We start from the raw sequence: 24,048 nt of genomic DNA, 5'->3' as shown, positions 1-24,048 counted from the left end.
CCTTGCCTACGTCCGCAGTTGTTTTGTATGTCCGTAACTCTGTGTTTGTGTCTGTGCAGTGATGTGTACCGAACCAAAAAGCAGCTGGCCAACTTCCAGGAGATGCTGGAAAACATCTTCCTGCCTCTGTTTGAAGTCACAGTCAACCCTCGCAGCAACCCAGAGCTCCACCTCTTCCTGCAGCATGTAGGTGGACCCAGTGATGCATGCTTGGAAACCCGAGCCCCACATCCCATGACACACCGTCATATGAGGAGCATCCTCCTGATTGGATGCACCTCATTCGGTGCTGTCGTATATCGTTCTGGTTTAGGGGCCGCAAAGAAGATTTAGATTCAGAAAACTGGATTGTTTCTCGACAGTGTGACAGTTGATCGGCGTTGACGTGGTTCACATTAAAACGAAAACAAAAAGTGTTGATGCCCCTTAACCACTAGATCTCACTATTTTATGTGTGTGTGTGTGTGTGTGTGCGTGTGCGTGTGCGTGTGCGTGTGTGTGTGGCCAGGTGGTGGGCTTCGACAGCGTGGATGACGAGTCCAAGCCAGAGCACCACGTCTTCAACATGGACAGCCCTCAGCCGGCGCACTGGACGGCCGAGACCAACCCCCCCTACTCCTACTACCTCTACTACACCTACGCCAACATGACCGTGCTCAACCACCTGCGCAGGTACGGGCGCCACACCCGCCACTCATTCACCCTAAAGACCCCCCCGATCCCCCCGTCCCTCCCCCTGCACTTTGACACTTCAACCACGGCAATATTGCACAATACATTTTGTACATCTCCCTGTTTATCCAGTTATGATTTTACGTTTATTTATAATATTTTTAATTTCTGACAAAACTTCTATTTTATTTTATTTTTATTCTATTTTATTTTATTTTTATTCTATTGTATTTTATTTTTAAGCACAGAAAATACAGAGTGTGTCACGCAAAGATTTCACTGCATATCCTGTATGAATATGTGTCAAATAAATTGAATCTCGCTCGGACCCTGCCCCTCATTAGTGTGTGTGTGTTTGTTTGTGTGTGTGCGCGTTCCATATATGGGCTGGATGCAGGAGGCGGGGCTTCCAGACGTTTGTCCTGCGACCTCACTGCGGGGAGGCGGGGCCTATTCATCACCTGGTGTCGGGCTTCATGTTGTCGGAGAACATCTCCCACGGCCTGCTGCTCAGGAAGGTCAGTGTGCGGCGGTGGTGAAGGTAGCGGCGTGGGGGTCATCAACGACGACTGCCTCTCTACAGCCTGAGTCATCCTTTACACGTCATTTACACCTTCAGGGCATTTAGCAGACGCTTTTATCCGAAGCCAAATATATCGCTGTCGGTACAGTAAGGATGTTCATAGCACCGAGTGCAAAGCACTGACCCTCGCTAGGTTAACCCCTTCCCCGTCCACAACGAAGATGGCTAGGATAAGACGCTGCACGACCAAGTACGATAACTAAGTATGGCATACAATAAGTGCGTAGATTAAGTGCCAGGACGTACAACGTACAATAAGCAGGAGGGGGGGGGGGGAAGCGGTCTAGGTCTGGTCCACTGGGGGACACGTATTCCTTACGTACCTTACTTGTGTCTGCTGCGTTTGGAGCAGAGCATTGTCCAGACTCCTTTTGTGTTTCATATTTTATGCATAGTTTTATATTTTTGTTTATTTGTTTATTACACTCCACATATCGGTGTGTTTCAGAAATTCATCCATTATCTATCGTTGTTTTAAAAAAAAAAAATATAAACTGTGTATATATTTTAAGTGAACATCACACACATGTCATTTCTAAAACTCTAAAATGAAACTTTAAATCCAAAACTCCTCTCCAAACTAAAGAAGCTCCTCTCTCTCTGTGTGTGTGTGTGTGTGTGTGTGTGTGTGTGTGTGTGTGTGTGTGTGTGTGTGTGTGTGTGTGTGTGTGTGTGTGTGTGTGTGTGTGTGTGTGTGTGTGGCGGCACCCCCCCCCCCAGGCCCCTGTGCTGCAGTACCTGTACTACCTGGCCCAGATCGGCATCGCCATGTCCCCGCTCAGCAACAACAGCCTGTTCCTCAGCTACCACCGCAACCCGCTGCCCGAGTACCTGTCCAGGGGCCTCATGATCTCCCTGTCCACCGATGACCCCCTGCAGTTCCACTTCACCAAGGTCAGTGAGCCCCCCCCCACCTCACACACACACACCGAGAGCCTCCTTGAGGATTCAGTTCTGTTTTGAATCACGTTCGTCCTTGTGTGTGTGTGTGTGTGTGTGTACGTGTGTGTGTACGTGTGTGTGTGTGTGCTTCTCTGGCTCTTTCTCTGTGTGTCTCTGTCTCTTTGTTTGTGTGTGTGTGTGTGTCTCTCTCTTTCTGTGTGCGTGTGTGTGTGTGTGTCTGTGTGTGTGTGTGTGTTTCTCTTTGTGTGTGTGTTTGTGTATGTGTGTGTGTGTCTGTCTCTTTCTGTGTGTGTGTGTGTGTGTGTGTGTGTGTGTGTGTGTGTGTGTGTCTGTGTGTGTCTCTGTCTCTGTGCGTGTGTCTGTGTGTCTGTCTCTTTCTGTGTGTGTGTGTGTGTCTGTGTGTCTGTGTGTCTGTGTGTGTGTGTGTGTGTGTGTCTGTGTGTCTGTGTGTCTGTGTGTCTGTGTGCATGTGTGTGTGCTTGGCCTCAGGAGCCTCTCATGGAAGAGTACAGCATCGCGGCCCAGGTGTGGAAGCTGAGCTCCTGCGACATGTGCGAGCTGGCCCGGAACAGCGTCCTGATGAGCGGGTTCTCACACAAGGTACACGTCTGTTCACCGTCCTTCACGTTGTGAAGGAGCAGGTAGGGGTTAGGTGTCACGGGATCAAACCCAGTAGTGTGTAGTAAGTGTTAGTGTTTGTGTTAGCTAGTGCGCTAACCACATACAGCTTTGTATCGATCCAGGTTCGATTCCCACCTCTGTTCCTATGCTATGGGTCATTCTCTCTTTTTTCAGACCCGCTTCCCTGTCTCTCTTCCCTGTCTCTCTCACCTGTCTCTCTTCCCTGTCTCTCTTCCCTGTCTCTGTCTGTCTCCGCTGTCTCTCTCCCCTGTCTCTCTTCCACATCTCCCTTCCCCGTCTCTCTTACCCGTCTCTCTTCCCTGTTTCTCTTCCCCGTCTCTCTTCCCTGTCTCTGTCTTTCTCACCTGTCTCTCTCCCCTGTCTCTGTCTCTCTCACCTGTCTCTCTTCCCTGTCTCTCTTCCCTGTCCCTGTCTCTCTCACCTGTCTCTCTTCCCTGTCTCTCTTCCCTGTCTCTGTCTCTCTCACCTGTCTCTCTTCCCTGTCTCTGTCTCTCTCACCTGTCTCTCTTCCCTGTCTCTCTTCCCTGTCTCTGTCTCTCTCACCTGTCTCTCTCCCCTGACTCTCCCCTGTCTCTCTTCCCTGTCTCTCTTCCCTGTGTCTGTCTCTTTCCCCTGTCCCTGTCTCTCTTCCCTGTCTCTCTTCCCTGTCCCTGTCTCTTTCCCCTGTCCCTGTCTCTCTTCCCTGTCCCTGTCTCTCTTCCCTGTCCCGTCCGTAAAGCCCCAAAGACGCCCGTACAAAAACGAACCACCATTGAACCAAAGTGCATCTGAAGGCGTTGGGCTCCGTACTGACTCGACCCTCCGTATCCCCCAGGCCAAGAGCTACTGGCTGGGCCCCAAGTACTCCAAGGAGGGCCCGGAGAGCAACGACATCCGGCGCACCAACGTGCCGGACATCCGCGTGGCGTACCGCAGCGAGACGCTGTCCGAGGAGCTGCACCTCATCACGCACGCCGTCCGCAACCAGGAGCTGGACGCCATCCAGGAGGAAGGCGAACCGCTCTCCATGAACCCGCTGCCCGCGCAGAGCTAGGGAGCGTCGACCCCCCCCCCCCCCCCCCCGACCCAAAGAGGCCGGAGAATCTAAGCTAATATATATATAATCCCGTTCAACCCGTACTGAATCTACCCCGACTCCTCCACCTCCGAGCCGCCATCTTGCGTGTGTACCCCCCGTACACCCCCCCCTCCCCCACACATGACACACCCAGCCTGCTACAGCGGGCTCGTCCTGCGCAACCTACCTCTGATCCCTGGAAACCCCCCCCCCCCCTCCCGAGTTACATCCTCCCTCCCCCACGGGACTGCACAGCCCAGCGGTTAGCATAGGGCGCCAACGAGAGCCAAGGACGCAGGCAGCAGCATGCTAACTCCCCCCCGCCTCCCCCACAGTGCTTTACTCCCCCCTCTCCCTCTCAGCGTCCTCTCTGGCCGCCGCCGCCGCCGCCGCCGTGTGGAAACAACCCGAGGTCAAAAAGAAAAAAACAACAGCATGCTGAAGTGGCCCTCGCTGGTGTGACCCCCCCCCCTCCTCCCCCCCCCCCCCCCCTCCTCCTCTTGTGTTTTTCGATGAGTCACTGTGACGCGGCGAGCTTCAGTCCGTTAGCCTAGCTGAGGCTAAGGCACCAGGGATCCACAGGAGTTGCGCCATGCGTTTTGTATGTAATGCATAACCAGAGCAGGGTGTGTTGGCTGACTAGCAGCACAGGTCGCTACTGTATCTCCGTAACCATGACTTTCTTCACTATTTCGTCACTCCTTATTTGGGCGAGTCCCGGGTTCCTGTGTCAGGGTGGCCAACTCCAGGGGATTCTATTCCGGGATTATTTTTCTTTCTTTCTTAGTTTTTCAACAGCGCTATGATCTCACGAGAAAGTCTCTCTAGATCCAGGGACCATTATAGTCCACAAAATGTGTTCTTTGGTTTTCCTTAATTTACGGCAGCCATTCAGGAATGGCTGCCGTAAGGAGCCAGGGGCCATCCTGTAATTCTCAGAAGTGTACATCTTGTTCTTCAGTTTCATCAACATGACCGTGGTGCATACTGCGGGTACTTTGACTTGATTTAGCAAAAAGTGACGGACATAGCTACGCCATGCAAATAACCAATCATTTCAATTGGTTATTTGTATTGTCAAGGAATGTTGTCGCTGGTGTTTGAGGATGAAACCGGGCTTTGATACTCTGACACAACTTTTGCCCAGATGCATAGGTTTTTATTTCCTATTTCGGAAACATTTATTTAAAAATGACTGCTCCTTATCCCAGCACAAAAACAAAAGTCCACTGACTCACAACCCAATAGGAGTTGTATCCTCTCCATGGAACGGCATGTATGTACTGTATGTATGTGTGTCGGTTATTTAATTACAGAAACACATCGAATATATACTTGAGATGCACGCAAAATCCTCTCTCTCTCTCTCTATGTCCCCATACTAAGCCCGTCCTGAAAGCTGCTTATTTTTCTGTTACGTAATACGCTGCCTTAACGCATCCATCCACCGTCCTCAGCCCCTTCAGAGCCCCTGTCGACGAATTTAGATGTTGGGGGGGGTCCGGGGGGGTTTGTTGGCTTAAAAGTCTTCCCTTGGTCGATCACTCTCACTGTAGAGGTTCCTAAGCTTTATTTTCCCATCAAGTTTGGTCCAGTGACGGTCATTCATGAGGCTGTGCTGTGTGTCCGTGATTCGCCATTGGCGAAACTGCAGCAGGGATGCTAAAAAGAAAAAAGTCGCACAAAATCCAGAAAACATGTCCGCCCAACATCCTGTGCTGAACCGCAAACATTCCATGACAGCTTACTAAAAAACGAAGAAATCTCAAGTTCAATATGTTGAGCGTTTAGTTAAACCGAGTGTTCGTTCATTTGGACATGACACTGTGTCTGTAGTCGCTCAGCGAGCGAGTCTGCTGACCCAAAGAGTCACAGCAGAGCCTCACTGAGACATTGAAGGATGTATTTGGCAGCATTAAAAAGGGGGGAGGTGGAGGCTTAGTAGGGATGAGAGATTCAACCATCCCCTGCCATTATTACCTCCAATAGAGGCACCTTTTGGGTCACATTCATCCCCTGGCTGGCCCCCCTTCGCCAGAGCTGTGCCAGGGCTGAGACAAACAGACTGACTATAAGGTCTGAATGGGCCCCCCCTGCATGCAGTCCTCTGTACATCCCCAGCCAGGACTTTCCCAGTGCCTTTTCATTTGTAGCTTTCGCCCACTGAAAGCCCAGACAGTCTCTGTCTCTGTACCTGTCTATCGCTATTTGTGTGTTTGTCTCTCGCTGCCTCCCTCGATCTCTCTTTCTGTCTCTCACTCGCTCTCTGTACTGTCTTTTTTTTTTTTTTAAAGCAAACAGCGCTTGTGTTATCTTCTTTAGTCCTCTGAATGCCAGGTCCACTCAATCCCCTCCTGGCTGCATGCTTGGTGTACAATATTTTACGGGAGAAATATATATCATGGACAAGAACAAGGACGAAAGGAGAGTTTTTGTTTTTGCTGCGCTCAGTGTGTTCCGTTCCTCATACTCACACAGTGCATGCCTGCATGGTGGCCGGGGCGGGGAGGCGTGTGTGTTACAGGGAGGTGTGTGCGTTCAACGAGATGTGTGTGTTCAGCGAGGTGTGTGCGTGTGTTCAACGAGGTGCGTGTTCAGGGGTCTGTCGTGTTAAAAGCACCTCTTGGGGAAACCAGCTTACGTGTGACCGGATATGTTTGTAGTGATTATATTTGTTTAAGAAAAGACTGATGTAAAAAAGATGAAATATAACTATTCTTCTAGTAGAAAACGCACAGGCTGTACCGGGCCACCGTGGAGAATGTTGCATGGGTCGTGGTTTTATCCCAGCCTCCCGCCCGATCGACGGGAACGCCACAGCCAGACGTGATATTTTTGTAAGACGTGCTCACTCACATGTTGTTCTCTCACCCATCATGTGCCGTATCATTTGATGTTCCGCCGAGTTTCTGTTGACCTTTTTAAATACAATTATTGGACCTGTAGTAGAGTGACACTGGAGTGTAGAGAAGGTGACTGTACAGAAGGATTCAATAATAAAGGAAGTAAAAAGAGCAGCCTAAAAGAGCAGCGCTGCAGCTGTCCTGCTTTCACTTTTGTAGCGGTGTAGACGTTAACGATAACAAACAAGCCATTAAGATGACAGACAGAGCCCCATCTCTGTTGGGGAAAGTGTTTAGTGGATGGGATGGGGCTGGGGGGTTTAATTTGTTCCCCAGACTCCTTGTAGAGAGTGTATTTTTTTAAAGGCTGTAGAGATAAGACATTTTATATAAATTATATGTAAACGTCTCGATTTTAAACATGACATGTCATAGACCATTGTATTGAATTAAGGTAGTAATTTCCTTAATGGACTTTAAAGAAGGATTTTGTTTCTCAAAATTATTGGATCCCCATATCTCAACAAGTCTTTTACAATTCCTATATATTTGTCGATTTATTTCTGCTTCATCAGTCTCTGCTCCTAGTTTTTTTTTTAAGTCCATGCACCGATGGATAGTGCACTATAATAAGCACTCTTAGTAGCTCTTTCTTAGTAGCTCTTTCAGAACAACAAAATATATATTCACACTGGTATGTTGTGTGACAGTCACATTAAGCCATGAACACAATATAACACATTTACCACATAATATTCTGCTTTAAAGGCCATATCTTGTACTTTAAGATAGACGAGCTAGCTTTGCCCATGGGGGATCTCTACTCACATGACATAACTTTTCATATATATAGTCCCTACAAATGTTCACTTCACCTCAAATTGGGCAGAATTGAAAGCATTTCATTATCTTCCCTCCTAACCATGAGGTTTTCCTGTAACTCGCTCATTACTTGCCTACCCTTTGTATTCTCTTTAGAAATTGGACCTAGATCATAATAAATTAGAAGCAGCTTTAAAGGAGGGCTTATTGAGTAAAGTTAAGGGCATACATTAGTCGTAATCATTCAAATGTATAGAGTGTGCTACATGGCACTACCTGTATAATACGGCTCAGGTATAGCTTGGTTCAAGCCATTTAAGTTCAACCATCTCCTTTCAGAAGACACGTCCCTTGATAGGGTCCTGCAGGGACCACTTCCTGACCTGCTTTTGTTTTTCTTTGTATTGTCCAGCAAAGTACCAAGCAGAGAGCAGAGTTTGTAGCATATTGTAGCCCAACCTCACAGAACCGTTGCCATATTGCTGCCCTGGTCTGTTGTCAGGAAGCAACAATAATGCTGCATTGGGTTGAATCAAAAGCACACTACACAAATCATTTACCAGAGGTTTTCAAAATAACGATAGAATGAAAGTTTTAGAATTTTATTTCAATCATTACATAATCACTTACACTCACATATGCCCATGTGCACACACACACACACACACACACACACACACACACACACACACACTTGCACTGTTTAAATAAGTTTAATTTCTCTGCATCCCTTGAAATAGTTACAACGTGTACCATGTATTTGAACACTTGAACATGCATTTCACAAGACATTCACTACAAGCATCTTTACTGTGCGTTCACACCAAAAGCTGTAAAGCGATTGGAGCGATAAAACGCTTGAGCGATAGCTAAAGCTGTAAAGCTGTAAATGAGAGTTGAAAACAGCTCAACTCTATGCAAATTAGCGAGTAGCGTTTCGGCTGTATGACCGCCAGCCAATCGGAATGTAGATGTATCTCGTCGGCGTGGGTCCCAGTAAACATACGCGAGAAAACGCAAGAGCGATATGAGCTGTAAATATTTTGGACGGCGTTGCGTTTTGAGCTATTTTGCGATTTTGCATCTTTTACAGCTTTTGGTGTGAACGTACAGTTATGCTCACAAAAATTGTTAATCAAGCATTTTTCATAACGCATCTTTATTTTCGAACATTATTGTTTTTTTCTTGTTGACAGGAAACGATGCCTAGATTTGTATTAGGCCTATGTGTTTCGTGTTTTATCATCAAGGCCTGACTATAATTGCCAATGTTTTATAAAGTGACATGCTTCTGGTATGGTTGACGTGTAATGTCCGAGGAATGAAATAAAGCATGTTTAGTCAATGAATATTTGCATCATACATAGCTCTCTCTGTCAATACCAAAGCTTGGACTTTTATTTAAGAGTGAATGGTTGACCTAGATACAATTAATAGACTTCTGCTCAATATTATATTTAAATAGTTTATAGTAGTAGACCATGGATATTACAATACTCTGATAGTAAAATATACAATTTAGTATAGCATATATTACATGATACTTAGAATTATACATTTTGAATGATACACTTTTTTAATGTAGATGATTTCAACAAGACTTTTCACATTGCATTATTCATTTAGGATTATTAACTGTTATTTTACTACATATCTACAGTTTTTCATGAATTAGGGCTACATTTCTCACTACCAGAGAAGGCAACATAATAGTTCAAACACATCTGACGGTGAAAAGAAAAGCCTCAAACCCCTAATGAATGTCGACCTTTTTAATATAACATGCCCTAAAGTTAGATCATTCATTGATCTATTGATAATGGCTGTGTGTTGGAGGTTGTGCAATCGAATGGCTCATGACTGCGAGAAAAATTAAAAAGTCTTCCAGTTGTTTTGCAGCGGATATCTTCCATATCCTATCCCATTGATGCCTTTCGCATCTCGCTCTCAAGCTGAAGGGTAAAAACAAACGGAGAACCCGACGATTAGAATCAGGCTGACCCGAAAAGGCCATGCGTCCCATATCACCCATGACTTACCGCGAGAGAAGACTTGACTGACTGCAGCTGGAAGAAGACCCGGCCTCCCTCCTCGGGACAGACCTTCTTCAGTTCCTCTCGCGACATGCCCAACAGCATGGAGCCACTTAGCGGTCCTAAACACCGCACCGTGCTGAGCACCCCGAAAACAGACACAAGCATGCTTCAACGGTTGCTATGGCGAAACTTAGGGGTTCAACTTGCGTCATGGTCATTCGAGACATCCTTGTGTCACCCTAGCATAACACTGCCTCATGCCAAATACGGCGAAAGCCATATCCAATACTACGTCTTTAGTAATCTCCTGAAATAATATTAATAATCATAATAATAATCATCATTCCACTTACCGGTAATTAGGTCGGTTTTACTTACATTCTACTAAAGCCTCTGTATTCCAGCCATGCAGTGACATCTTTAGGCTTGGACCTCTTGGTTAGAACAGGGGGACCAGTGAACTGAGGAACATCACAATGCAATATTATACCACAGAAATATGATACCCGATGACATTAGAGTAGAAAATACTGTGTAATAAGTATAATAGCACAAGTAGCCAGCATATGGTTTTGTTTGGGATAAACACATCATTTTGCAAACTCCTAAATTGAAAGGGGAGGATCCTATGGAGAACGATGGCACAGACACCCCTTCAACCCAACAACAGAGGGTTCAAACGCTCAGTTGGTCGCTCACCTCGTCCATCTCAGGGTTAATCTCCGACGGCTCCGTCTCCAGAGGCTCCAGAACGTTGTTGGGTATGAACCCTTGCTCGCCACTCGTGTTCCTCACTTTCCACCACTTCTTGGACGAATCTAGTAACTGCGGGCATCGGAGATCATACATGTCACATAGGGCCTCGTGGACATGTGTATTACACTGGGCATCCGTTCCCAGACTTTGTCATGCCGTGACTCATCGGTGAAGATACTTCTGGCCCAGGAGGGCCAACCCAATTTTTGGTTTTGATTGTCATTACAATGCCAAAATAGTGATCCAATTATAGAAATGTCAACGTCTATTAATCATCAATACAGGACTCTTTTCTTCTACCCCCTGTCATCAACATATACCAATGATCCGATAAAACTGACAAGACAGCATAAGATCAAAATATTGTTTGTGGTCCTCACATTTACAATTACATTTAGGGCATTTTGCAGACCCTTTTGCCCAAAGCTACTTAGAACAGTTCGTACACTCATTCACACACCGACGGCGGAGTCAACCAGGCAATGCGACAGTCACCTCGCCAGGAGCCGTTAGGGTGAGGTGCCTTGCCAAACTAGAAACCTTCCGGTTACAAGTCAACCCGCTCTATCTCCTGAGTTAAGCCGACCCTACTCCCTAACTACCCGATTCCCGCCGCCCACCTGGTCCCACAGTGTGAGCCACTTAGGGGTCCCGAGACAGAGTTTGGACACTAGTGTGTTAAAGTACAGGGGAAACAGTGTAGGACAAGGGGACAGGGACATAAGGCTTGACACTCACATTGACTATCTCTCCCTTGGTGATGCTCAGCTCTTTGGCGTTTCTTGCGGTGAAGTCGTACACGACACGCATGTGCCTGGGCTCCGGCTCCGGCTCCTCTTGGCTGCAACCGAAAACAACCCACGTGGCCATTACTCGTGACAAGATACACAACATGAAAACGCTCTCATGTCAAGGTTCACTTTACTCACCGTTGGGATGGAGGGGGTGGCTTCCGCTGAGCCGGTTTCTAAGAGAGAGAGAGAGAGAGAGAGAGAGGGAGGGAGGGAGGGAGGGAGGGGGAGAGAGAGAGAGAGAGAGAGAGAGAGAGAGAGAGAGAGAGAGAGAGAGAGGGGGAGGGGGAGAGAGAGGGGGAGAGAGAGGGAGAGAGAGAGGGAGAGAGAGAGAGAGAGAGAGAGAGAGAGGAGAGAGAGAGAGAGAGAGAGAGAGAGAGAGAGAGAAGGAGAGAGATATATTGACAAAGATAGATAGATGGATGGATAGACCAACATTAATTCGAGGACCATTGGAAGTAATTAGGTCCATTCGTACACTCAATGCACAGAATAACGGCGTGTACAGAGGCTAACCTGGCTGGGGCCGGGGCGGGGGGCGGGGCTGGGGGCGGGGCTGGCTGCGGGGGCGGGGCGGGCGGCGGGGGCCGGGGCGGGGCGGGGGGTGGCCTTGCGCTTCGCAGGCCGGACTGCAGGACTCCCCTCCGACACCTCGGGGGGCTGCCAGCCGTCCAGGAACGCCAGGGTGTAAGTGGGAATGTCGTCGTCGTCTTCCGGCCATTTTGTACTTTAAAATGTAAAAAAAACAAACAGATTGGTATCCAACGTGTTTGATCAAAATGATATCATGATATATATATTTTTTTTTTCTTCTGCATTGTAGGTGTAGAGCAACAGTATACAGCTGGTATGACATTATGGGATGGATGCTCTCCTGTCCAACCTGGGGATGTTCCAGGGGTCTCCCAGGGACTGCCACAGCGCGTCCTCCTCAGTGTTGGCCTCCTCGCTCAGGAGCCGGAAGCACTCAGGGGTCAGCAGGGGGGCCACCACCGTGCTGGAGAGGTCCGGCGGGCAGCGAGCATGCACCTCGTCGGGTCAAAACACAACCAGACTCTTATTTTGAAAATCCTTCGATCCATTTGAACTGAATTCCAGTGGTGGTTAACACAAGGGTTGAGTGAAGTGGTTTTCTGGATTTGTAAAACCAATGCAAACGAATTGTAAACATGGTGGAGGCTTACAAAGGCGAGGGTGGTGAAGAGGTTGTGGACAAAGTCAGAGGCGCTGGGATCGCTGATCTTTCCGTTCAGTTCCGCCTGTCATATACGAAACAGCTCTCGTTATCGGCAACAAAACATCCCAAGATGCATTCTGATGTACAAGCCCTATATGAAGGGCTGTGGGTACATGAGGGGATCACTTGGTAAAAGCTCAGACAAGGTGAAGCAGTGGAAGAAATACCTACCAGAAGGTTGAAGCCAAACTTGATCTTCTGTAGACAGGTGAAAAACTCCTCCACAGGGGGCATGCCCTCAAGGGCTGTATATGTCGACATAGATCTATCGTTAGGACAACTGTTGACTCAAAGCAATACTGTGCAATGCTAGGACACAACTAGTCGATTCCTGTAGGGATTCAACCTCACCTTTTTTCTTCTTCGTCTTCTTCTTCCACTTCTTCTTGTTCTTCTTGTCATGTTTGGCCTCCGATGCAGCGATTTGTCCCATGAAGATTTCCAGATCAGTAAAGATGTGATTCAAGATATCCTGTAAAGAGATTGAGCATATGGCTTATTTCCGTTCTGTGTTGTCATCACAATGATTTAAATACAATAGGCTATACTACTGACGACCATTGTAATATAGTGATGGCTTCTATCAAACCGATACTACGAATCATGTAAAGAGACATGGCAGGTATTTAAGTCTAGGGTCACGATATGAAAAGACAACTGACCACGTTCCTGTCCCGCTCTGTGTATGGCAAGATTTGAGGGAGCTCTTCCTCTGAGGTGTAGGAGGGCTGTGGAGATGGGGTCCTCTCTCGAACCCTTTGGGTGTATTCCTCTCTGGGCGGTACGGGAGTACCAGCATTGCTTTCTTCTCCTACACCATAAGGACATACAAGTTTCATGAGTGTTTTTGTGTATGGGGATTGAGATTCAATTTGCAATGTAGTATTTAAATGCAAGCTGGCAATCGTTAGAATTATGCAGTCACACAGTTGATGTATTCCTGTGTTAAAATGTGATTTATAGGACACCTGGAGACTCGACTATCATTCGTTCAGCGGATCATCCTTCCTCCGCCATGTCAACACTTCAATCAGATTACGATCGTTTTATATTTATTCTGTGTGTACACACCAATAGGTCAGAGATTAGCGTCACACTCATTCCAAGTAGTAACTTTCTGTGTTTACAACGTCACACTCTACCCCAGCACAACCCACCGTAGTCTGGGCTACTCCACGTTGACACAGGATCCTCTGGGGGGTTCCAGTTCCTGGGTTGAGGGGTCGGGCTGGGCCTTATCGGGTGTTTAGGGACCATGGGCACTGGATGGGCGCTGCTTTAAAGAACATTGAGTCAGAGCAACTCATCAGTGGCATCCGGGAAAAGTAGAAAGTAAACTACAGGATATATTCATGTACGTGTTTGTTGATCCGTATATGTGTGAGATATATGTTATATGTTCTATAGCAGCTCACTAATTTTCCTTCTGGCTGCGCAAGAGAGCCCGTGATAGGTCCTTTTTGATGAAGTCAGCCTGTAAAAGTGCAGAAAAGGCATAAACATGAACCGTTATCGAGTGGCGGGCCGACGCGTCCACTGATCCATAAGGATGAGTCAGAAGGTCCCTCCCTCTCACCTTGAGTTCATCACACTGGAACAGGAAGACACTGCTGGTCCTCCGCACCATCACGCACATGGTGAGCAGGGAGTGGTACACCTCGCTGTCCATCACCGCCCGCAGCTCCACGATGCTGTTCAGTGGGAGGGACTCCAGCTCCTCCTGAGGACCACACAGAGCACACACACACACACACACACACACACACACACACACCAGGGTAACGTCTACACCCACACGGAGGTGCCGCGCGACCCCGGTTTGACCCCGCTGTGGCCCCCGGAAACACAACACCGTAGAAAACGTTTGCCATACCCTGGTCTCGATGTCGCAGAGGTGCAGATCGCTCCCTCGGACCTCCAGGAACATGTTCTGACCCCACACACGACCCATGCCTTCCAGGAGATTCAGGCGTTCCACACAGTCCGCCACGCCTTGCAGCTCCTTGCCGTCCAACTCGCAGGTGATCAGGTGCTGAGATGTGACACAGAGTTACCCCCCCCCCAGTCTTATGAATGAGGAGTGGCTGGCCAGGTGGCCTCTGGCTGGGTTTGTACGTGTGAAACAATGGTGGCTTTGTACTTTACCTCCACTCTGTACTGAAACTTGTCCAGGATCTTGTTTATAGAGGATGCATACTCCTTCCTTTGTGCTGTTGATATGTTATGGTTTTATGACTTGTTTTGATATAAAAACATGCATATACAATTGCAACTGAGTCAAGTCATGACTTACAGTAGATGGATCTTGCACTTGGCCTGGACAGATTGGATACTTGTGATCCGTCATCCGAATTGCCAGATCTACTGGCAAATATAAAACCACGAGGAATAATGACACAATGGTCCAGACGATGCAAGACTTCATGATTGGGTGAATGAACTCTAATAACACATACTCTGATTGAATTGATCCGGCATAGCTGTTGGTGTTGTCGCCGAAGGGACTGCTTCTCCCCGACATCTTCAGCGATATCAACCACTAGATACATGGACAACAGTTGTCTAGAGTTTGTGTTTAACTTATATTTTGTATGTTCTTAGAGTTCAGAGAGACGTAGAGAGAAAGACTAAACCACTAAAAGAATGGGTTAGGGTTATTTATATCTATAGAGTTAGTGTTAGTAGAATGTTAGTGATACTAATAAGTTTAGTGTTAGTATAGGGTAAGTGTTAGTTATAAGATTAGTGTAAGTAATAGGGTGAATAGTAGGTTTATTGTAAGTATTAGAGACAGCAAGGCATTTGTCATTGATTATATGCTATTGGTGTCCCGGAAAACATAGCACATTGATCGGTCAGCTAACCTCATCTTTATGGGCCTATTAAAATAGTTCCCTGCCCCGTCACAGAGACTGGTTAATAACAACACGAGGTACCTTAATATTTAGATATGACTTGTTTGTTTTACACAATACCAGAATTTGATATAAGAAAATATCTGAAAATATGTCTTATATACCATTAGACATAATTTAGTCCCGTAAAATAGTCCTTAGGTAGCCCTAACACCATGGTAAAGCCTGGTCATTACTTATAATGGGTCAGGAAGAAAGTAGATTATCCTGACCAGTGGATCCCAATAAAACAAAATAAATCATCTTACCTCTTCAAACCGGTGTAAAATAGTCTATATATAGGTCTTCTGAGGTTGTTCTTGTGTTTATTTATTCATGTTTAAGGTCTGAGTGACGGCCATAGAACAACATCCAACCAAGACTTCCCGTATTATATAGAGGGCCAAAGTCTGCTCTGACAAGCATTGGAAACCGGGAGGGACGATCAAGCCCAGCCTTCTTCTTTCAGGTGTTGTATAGTCTCCCATATACCTCTATCTCCTCTGACCAAAGGTTACCATACCAAGAGAAGTGGCCCCTACTCTGAGGAGATTCATGAGGTTTCTGGAATTTCAGATATCGTTGCACTTTCGGTCAAAAGGGAACAAAATGTAATGTTTCAACTTGTTATACTTCAATTAAAAGGGGGGGGGGGGGTTTCAAGGAGGTGTGACACATTTAAATTAGTGATATCTCATTCTAAACTGACAAATTGGTTGCCCTTTAAGCTACCACATCACTGATGTGTAGTTGCTAGGGCAACCCGGCTCCGGGCAGTGCAAACATTGGTTTGCACTGCAAACAGTAAACATAATTTACGACATAGCAGAGCAAATGTAAGTATCTCGATCATCACATATGGGACATATGATATGATGATAGGGACATATGATACAGTAAACATAATCTTCGACATAGCAGAGCAAATGTAAGTATCTCGATCATCTCATATGGGCATGGAAGAGACAAAAACAGAATGAAAACACAGTATTGCATTTATGTTTTCCTCCTCCCCCTGGTGGGAACATGAGGTATAATACATGACTTGAGTGTTCCAAAAGTCTTTGATCAGCTGCTGGTCTCCAAGGGAACCGTCCAACATCACGTCCTTGTAGATCAAGGAGAGGACATATTTCATCCATGGCAGCCAGAATTGCAGTGAGATTGATTAGGCAATGTTTGTACAAACACACATACAGCATGTAATGTTTGTACATACATTGCTTATTTAATCCTTCCAAAATAAAATAAAAGATTTCCATGCAGTTCTGTAATTCAATAGAACCGTTTAAACTAATGCTCTGACCAAATAAATTGATGATTGATAAAAAAAAAACATAGCCCCACAGCTCCTGTTAGTCAGTCATGTCAGTATTAACCCAAAAATGAGTGAGCACCCACTGGCTCAGAGATTCTTAGGCGTCTCATCCTCACCATGATAGTGGCAGCCAGCCTACTGTAGTTTCATCTGCTTCAGGGTCAAGACATGAACTGGAGCGTTAATAGAGCGCTTTGAAGCGGTTCTTTTGAAGTCTCTTGGCCGGCAGTAGAGGTAATATAGGCCAGTGTCTCCAAGCCAGCGGCCATTTCAGACACACTGAAACAAGGTCCAACTGACGAGAAAGTTGAATTGAATGGCTGCATAAAAACATTAAACATTTTGTTGTGTTTTTTTTTTTATTAACCAAAATAACAAGATTAAAAGTGCCGACATTCTACCAGTTATAAAACGATTTATTTACCTGACATTTGTTTGAGATTGACAGTATAAATTCCAATAGGCTAAATAGTACATGTGCCTGAAAGAAAAGAGACTTACGAATACAAAAAGATAAGCAGCACAACAAAGAAAATCCAATTTCAAGCAAAAGTATAACTGTAAGAACAGGTATTTCCAGTAAAGTCAGTGTTGAAAGAAAGTTGGCCAATTAGCCTGAGGAAGAAATGTATGACAAACAGCTATGGCATGAGACCGGACCGTCACTGCAGAACCAAAGACCCATAATTAGTTGCCATTTCACGTTTACAACTCGGCACACTTATTTCAGGAAACGCGCCACATATTAAAAGCTGGTAAGATAAGACTAGGGAACACTGCCTCGTTTCCTAGGTAACAGGCACAGGTTTCGTAGGTGGTGAGCGGCTTCACAAGCCACTGACCCATTTGTATAAATATGCCAGAGGGTTAAGTCTGTAACTCATTAACTAGGTTAAATGTACAAGTGTTCCCTTGAATGAAGAAAGACTGTGTCCCAATGAAGCGAGTTCTCACACAAACACACTGTGCAGCACACAGTTTCTCGCTCGGCTCTACTTGAGCGAGTAAAACACTACGAGTTTTACCGTCTCCAGGAGAAGTAGAAGGATTCCTTCAAAGAAGCTAAAAAATAATTTCTTCAAAGAAGTTAAAAATATTACAGATATCTCTAAATATACAAGTAGTACTTATGTCTGTTTACTAGGGGCCGGTTTCCCCCCTGCGGTACGGGGACCCGTGTCTGGGAGGGGGCAGGCTCACTGGCCCTGCAGGGCCGAGATGAGGTGCTGGTTCTGGCCCGGCTGCGCGGGCCAGCCCTCCTGGCCCTGGTGGTTGAGGAGCAGGCAGTAGAGCTGCTTCAGGTGGGTCACTATGTTGTCCTTGATGTCGGGGATGGAGATCTGCAGGCGCACGCTGCCGCTGTCCAAGGACCGCGTGCTGTCGCCGGAGAACATCTCGCTGATCATGCGGGCCACCACCGGAATGATCTGAGGGAGAGAGGGAGGGAGGGAGAGGGAGGAGTGTGAGGGGGTTATTAGCTTGGCATTGGGATTCATCTTGGGTGAGGTGATCAGAGATAACATCCAGTCAGATAGAACCAAATGTTGATGCACCCCAAGACGTGGAAAGACCCACTCGCATATAAAACCATATGGAGGAGGATATCAGCGATTATAATGACCACATTGAGCCTCTAAAAAAGCATTTCAGTACACATTCCAGGACACATTTGCCACTCACATGAAACACAAAGAGTAAGTAATATTATATCCATATTTTAAAAACTAAAATACTGTGCTAAAGCTGGTAGACCAGGCCAACCGTTTTATTAAATATGTTTAAAAAAAGCGTAAATAAGGAGCAGGTGGGGATGCATACAGGAGGGCTACAGGAATAGTTACCCTACCCACAAACAATGCTGCCCATTTCAGGCGTTTTGAAATGAAACACGGGATAGTTGTACACAGTTATTTACATATTTATTTACATATGGGGATGGTTCAGCTGCCATCCATTAATCTCAGACACTATTCAGATTAATCTGGGTTTATGCCGCCCTGAGCTGATCATGGAACTACAACCAACAATAGGGTGAGATCCATATGCAGTAGTCTCACCTGAACCATGATGAGTTTACGCTCTTTGGGCCTGCCGTCGGGCCACTCCTCTCCAAAGCACAGGTTGATGTCAAAGTCGGGGGGGATGGATGTCTGGCCACGCTGGTGCGCTATGACACCTTCACATCGCACAACAAACACAATCAGCTGTGAGACTTTGCCTCGACAGAACTTCAATGCGTCCCGATTACAAATACATACATAAAGTACTATACTAACACAGAATTACGAGTTTATTCAAGATAATTATACATGTGTGGTGTGAAGATTAAAAAGCATTTTAAAAACATTTTCAGTTGAACTATGTAAAAAATAATAAATAAAAAGAAAATCTAAATGTCCCATTGGCCTTGAACTCACCACTGAGAAAAGACTCCAGGCAGAACAGCTTCACCTTCCGCTGGCGCTCTATGAGGTTAGGGGCGTTGGGGTTGGGGGCGCAGGGCCCCGACCAGTACACCTTGCACTGGCAGAGTCGCACGGCGTAGATGTCGTGGCCGCTGACCTCCAGGATCAGCCCGCGGTCCATGACGTCGAGCAGGCGGTTGGTGAAGACGCGCTGCTTGTCGTTGGTGATGTGCTCCGTGGTGGGGAAGCGCAGCTGCTCCAAGCTCACAGGGCCAAACAGCTCCTCCTGGTTCACCATGGGGCCCAGGTCCCCGTAGAACAGCCGGCACCCCTGGGGGTTGCTCACCATCAGCAGGGGGCTGACCTCCTTCCCGCGGTACAGGAACTGCACCTCCAGGTCCGTCACTGAGCGACACGCAAACCAAAAGGGGACGACAAAAAGAGGAAATGGGTGAAAACAGCCATGGATGATTCGAGTCCACATCCGCTTGCCTAGGAAAGCGGGAGGAACACTTTTGTGCGCTTACCCAGAATTCCACTTCATCAGTGTTAGTGCCGAGAAGAGATCGAGACACTCACTTGGCAGCGAGCTGATCCACATCTCCGGGGAGGCGAACATGGCGTCGGGCATGGAGTGCGGCAGCATGACGGGGTTCTGGGGCGGGGCGGGGGTCAACTCCAGCAGGGGGATGGGCTGCATCTCCACGTCCACGGGCTCCTCCTTGGGCCACACGTGGGAGGGCTCCTCCTTGGGCATCCAGCCCTCCACCGAAGGAGGGCAGCTCTGGGGCTGGTTGGACGACTCCGAGCCGGACGGAGACCACATGATGTGAGGGGAGGGACTGGTGCCTGCATGACGGAAGCAACGAAGAGTCAATATTACTGGTGACAAAACCAGTGTCAAACATGGATCAGCCGTGAGTGGTTCTTCTCCCCAGGGGGTACTGTGCTACAAGGGATGAGCGTAGAAGAACGAGGGGGGGTGTTTAGAGGGACGGCTGACCTATGGGGTACGGAGGGAGGGACTCAGGAGTGTCCGGAACGTCATCGTCCCCGCCCTCGTCTTCGTACGGAGTCCAAGAACCGGCATCTGACGATCCTGGGGATGGGGGTTCAAAAAGCGGGCGAGGTCAAGCCAACTGTGTCCCTTTGAAGATCTTTATTAAAAAAAAAAAGACATGGGCTATTCTCTGTAGAATAGTTCACTACAATTAATTGGGGGCCATTTACCTGTGGTGCTGGGAGGCGGGGGGATGTCACACACGTCATATATCTTCAGGGGGTTCATGGGGATCTCCTTGGTGCCATCGTAGAAGAGGTTGAATTCCCGGCTTTTGTTGAGGGCACATCGGAGCTGAGCTTTCCACTTTGCAGGATCAGGTTCATCAACTCCCTCCTGGAATTTCCCGGTCTCCACTGCCCATGCCTGCAGGGTAGATGGGAAATTAAAAATAACTTTGTGTCCTTTAGATAATTTTTTACTGATTCAGGACACTCCATTTGTGGATTTCAAAGAAAGTAACCTACTTTTTAGATATACACTAGAAAGCACAACATAAATCAAAGCATGTTGCTAAAGAGAAACAATACACACTTAGTATTCATTTTTTGAATTAAACCATTTTAGATAAAAAACATTTTTGAAATCCTTATCACAGATAAAGTGCGCTATGTTGTGGGCCATCGCAAATAGGTGCAACAAGGAAGAGATCAGGACATTTGTCATCTTCACCTTAAAAATGGTGTTCTCCTCTTCATGCTGAGGCGTGTGTCTTGTAGCATGCTTCCACGGGATCCTGAATCGCATGGCGTCCCGGTCGATCCACATCAGCCCCGGGTAGAGACCGGTGTCCACCTGGGCTACCAACCATGGCTTTAGGCGGACGCGTCGCGGAGTGACCGACATTCTGCCACTGGGAAACACAGCGAGGCCTATTTATTCAAAGTCTTTCCTATGTTCACACATAGATGTGTTTAATACATAACTGTTCAATAGTCCGAGTCCCATTTTCTTCTTAAAAATTACAAAAAGCTAGAGGAAAACCTGTGGTAGAGGGCTAAACCACCTGTACGTACGTAGACCAAAACAAACGAGCGTCTGTTTGTCAGTAGTCCTTACAATGAGTGCAGCTGTGTTGTGGGTCAACGCCGAGCCTTGTCGTTGTTTAAGGGGATGGCTTATTGCCTTCAGATCGGATGCTAAACTGCGGTCGGGCGAATTACAAAGAGTCCAAGCGATCCTCACACATGATTATTTGAAAAGCGACATTAGACTACGTATAGGTGATAAAGAACAACCAGGGAAACAAAAAGTCACGTCACAGTCGATACAGAAACATACCTGTCTGGAAGCAGGAAGTCGAAAGGGCTCCTTTAGTGCCCAAAAAGCAGCGGGAATCCGAAGGTTAGCGTCCACTATCGATCCGTTCTACAGTCAGAATTTTGTCTCCAGGAAGGGGGGAAAGGATCAAATCAACGAGGTCGGTGGTGGTTAATAGTGACTTTAAAGAAAATATGACACCTTGCGAGTTGGTGTTTTTCTGATCGTTGGCCCCGCCCTCTTGCTCACCGAAACTCAGGTAGGCATGTGACGTCACACCCTATCCCCTCACCTTTTCCACCACACCAGGCGAATATAAATCCTTTGATTCGACTTATTATATGACTATGTCCTGCATGTCGTACTTTACAACTCAATTTCACTGAATCCAAGTGGACCATTGTTGTATGCTTATCCTATTTTGAACATGCATAGGCGGTATGCATCTTTTGTCCTACTGATCTACAGATAAAGCACGTGTGAAAATAGTTGCGTTGGGTGACGATGATCATCCTCGTGTATAAATAGACCTCAGACACAACTTAGAAGACACGCCCTGAAACTGCTGGCTGGCGTCGTGCGGCAGTCGTCGCCAGCTGTGTGCTCATCTGCCCAGTGCAGGTCTACTAGTTTCGAGCTAACAATGGGACCTATACGTTATCTTGTTATGATAATAAGGACATAATCCTAACTTTAAATATTGATGGTTTTCCAAAGGGGTCCCCATCCAATGACTCTATGGAGGTGTGATACCCAATTGGTATGTAAAACGTCGTAGGTATTTATTATATCCGTACTTTTATCGTTTCCAAAAAAGGGAATTTAATATTTGCATATTTTAATATATGCTTTTATTTTCAACCCTTTAACGCCTAGCCCTCAAAATGTCCGCCTGGATTTTTTTGCTTATTTTGACTATAAAAAGGTCAGAAAAGGTCCTGTGAGTAATTGCCTTCCACATTATTTCAGAATACCTGGAACTTTCAATACCTGGAAGTTATTAACAATCTACTGCATGTTATAAGAGTGGTATAACATTTTAAAATGAAGAAAAATACAAAAACGGATTTCAATTTTAGAGTTTTAGTGAAGAAAAACACTGCAATTAAACATGAATAACAGATTTTGCAAGTTCATTTGAAAGTTTGAAGAGTACAATAAAACATTTTATTCTTGGTCTTTACAAAAACAGGCCATATTATGGGAACTATGTACAGGCGTTTTTTGGCTTATTCTCCACTATTTTAATTTAGAGGCCTTGATGGTACTGCCAGTGAGTTCCTGTCTGGCTGCAGACACAGGCCCACATTACAGTCCTCACACTGCTAGGCAGTGCTCCTCTGGCAGAGTTTGCAGCGCCGTCGCCCCAAGCTGGCTCTCTGAGCTTTTGTCTGTTCGCTGGTTGTAGGAACAGGCAGATGTTTATAACTCGTCTTCTGAGGGCCATTTCTCAGGTCAGCTCCAAGGAGATGTGCAGAAAGCTCCTCCTAGAAGCGTTGACGGGTCATTGGTCTCTCCTGCTGCAGGCTGGCACACTCCTTGTGTATGATGAAGGAGTTGGTCACAGCAATGTCTACCAGATGCTGGAAAACAGTGGTGGCCCATCCCCTGTCTTCTTCCACCGCTGCACTGTGTCCCCGCTGTAAACTGGGTGGATAGTGGAGCACAGGAAGACTTCTCTTGTGTCCATCCACTTCATGAACAGAAGATCCCTGTCCCTGATCCACCGGATACTGCCTCGTGGAGATTTCTTTGTGAGGGCATTTTCTTGCATTGTTGGGACACCAACTCGCCCTTGCCTGTATAAGAAGAAGAGGATTACTGTATTGTAATTGCATACATTGAAACAAAATGCATTCTCTGCACTTGATCCATCATATATAGGATACACATTGCTAGGAGCAGATTGCACATTACCTGTATGTCCCACAAGCTCCGAATCCCTGCTGGCTCAGGTGTCGGTAGAGGAGGGGACTGGTGTAAAAGTTGTCTGTGTGTAGACAATATACCCAGACCCCAGGTTCCCTTTATCAATCAGTCCCGCAACAACATCAAAAGAGAGCCCCTTCCCTGATGCCGTCTTGGACTTAGGATCCAAGACGGCATCAGGACCAGAATAGAGCTTGAAGTCAATGGTGTAGCCATTTGTTGCAGCAAGCACAAAGAACTTCAGCAGCCCCCAATTTGTTGGCTTGGCCTTGGTCCCAGCCATCCTCTCATTCACTGCAAGGTGCTGTCTTGGGTGGTAGATGGCCTTGCAGTTTAGTTGAATAGTTTCCATCAGAGGTCTGACACGATGGAGGTGGTCATGATCCTCTGTGCCCTTTTTCGCATAATTTTCACTTTTAGCTGGGTCACTCATGTGCAGGTTAGCTAAAATGGCCATGAACTTGTCTCGGGACATGGCGGTGGCAGGGAATGGCACACTGAAGATGCTTTGCCTGCGCCAAAAGTCGCTCATCTTCGGCAGGTCCAAAACTGACATGTACAGCAACATTCCTATGAATTTCTTAATTTCCTCTGTAGTTATTTCTGTCTAGACTAGAGGAACTTTTTCCCTTTCTCCAGGTTTTTGGCCACATAATGGTTTGTGTTTTCACACAGGAGTTTGAAAACCGCAGCATCAAAAAAGTGGTGAAAGATTTTTCTATTATTTTTGTTTGTGGTACTGAACTGAACTGCTTATGGCAGAACTCAAAGTGGTTCTGACGTTTTATGTAGGACTATAATTCATGCTATAAAAAATAAAATCCACCTAATTTTTCCAAC

At 46.6% G+C, this 24,048-nt stretch overlaps 3 protein-coding genes across 11 annotated transcripts in view; 1 reads left to right on the top strand and 2 right to left on the bottom strand.

Moving 5' to 3' along the window:
• The window catches only part of LOC132471197 (AMP deaminase 2-like), a 32,795-nt gene extending 25,442 nt beyond the window's left edge, over window positions 1–7,353 (top strand). For all 8 annotated transcript variants that reach the window (XM_060070312.1, XM_060070313.1, XM_060070316.1 and 5 more), the window contains 6 exons: window positions 60–186; window positions 509–672; window positions 1,070–1,190; window positions 1,976–2,149; window positions 2,648–2,758; window positions 3,615–7,353. In XM_060070312.1, the coding sequence (XP_059926295.1) occupies window positions 60–186; window positions 509–672; window positions 1,070–1,190; window positions 1,976–2,149; window positions 2,648–2,758; window positions 3,615–3,833 (916 nt within the window). In that variant the 3' untranslated portion in view covers window positions 3,834–7,353. The remainder of the gene's footprint in view (window positions 1–59; window positions 187–508; window positions 673–1,069; window positions 1,191–1,975; window positions 2,150–2,647; window positions 2,759–3,614) is intronic.
• A 1,202-nt stretch (window positions 7,354–8,555) lies between these two features.
• eps8l3a (EPS8-like 3a) lies at window positions 8,556–15,680 on the bottom strand. Its single transcript, XM_060069931.1, has 20 exons — window positions 15,529–15,680; window positions 14,799–14,902; window positions 14,636–14,706; window positions 14,488–14,552; window positions 14,216–14,374; window positions 13,919–14,062; window positions 13,758–13,816; window positions 13,500–13,618; window positions 13,005–13,153; window positions 12,694–12,814; window positions 12,514–12,587; window positions 12,290–12,364; window positions 11,989–12,134; window positions 11,622–11,832; window positions 11,252–11,281; window positions 11,053–11,220; window positions 10,258–10,383; window positions 9,937–10,019; window positions 9,562–9,694; window positions 8,556–9,474 (listed from the first exon to the last, which is right to left on the bottom strand). The coding sequence occupies exons 2-20, from the start codon at window positions 14,861–14,863 to the stop codon at window positions 9,439–9,441; spliced, it is 2,034 nt and encodes a 677-aa protein (XP_059925914.1). The 5' UTR covers window positions 14,864–14,902; window positions 15,529–15,680; the 3' UTR covers window positions 8,556–9,438.
• A 1,214-nt stretch (window positions 15,681–16,894) lies between these two features.
• Window positions 16,895–21,561, bottom strand: irf6 (interferon regulatory factor 6). 2 transcript variants are annotated; one of them, XM_060069470.1, is made up of 9 exons: window positions 21,301–21,536; window positions 21,079–21,163; window positions 20,692–20,872; window positions 20,190–20,385; window positions 19,963–20,058; window positions 19,539–19,808; window positions 18,972–19,364; window positions 18,612–18,730; window positions 16,895–17,981 (listed from the first exon to the last, which is right to left on the bottom strand). In XM_060069470.1, the coding sequence occupies exons 3-9, from the start codon at window positions 20,863–20,865 to the stop codon at window positions 17,751–17,753; spliced, it is 1,479 nt and encodes a 492-aa protein (XP_059925453.1). In that variant the 5' UTR covers window positions 20,866–20,872; window positions 21,079–21,163; window positions 21,301–21,536; the 3' UTR covers window positions 16,895–17,750. The 2 variants fall into 2 exon arrangements, with proteins under 2 accessions (XP_059925453.1, XP_059925452.1); XM_060069469.1 differs by lacking the exon at window positions 21,079–21,163 and having other exon boundaries at window positions 21,301–21,561.
• Window positions 21,562–24,048: the final 2,487 nt, after the last annotated feature.

Source organism: Gadus macrocephalus, chromosome 13 (genome assembly GCF_031168955.1).
Source record: "Gadus macrocephalus chromosome 13, ASM3116895v1".
NCBI lineage: Eukaryota > Metazoa > Chordata > Actinopteri > Gadiformes > Gadidae > Gadus > Gadus macrocephalus.
Note: the sequence above shows the minus strand (reverse complement) of the source record. Positions and strands in the feature narration are given on the sequence as shown.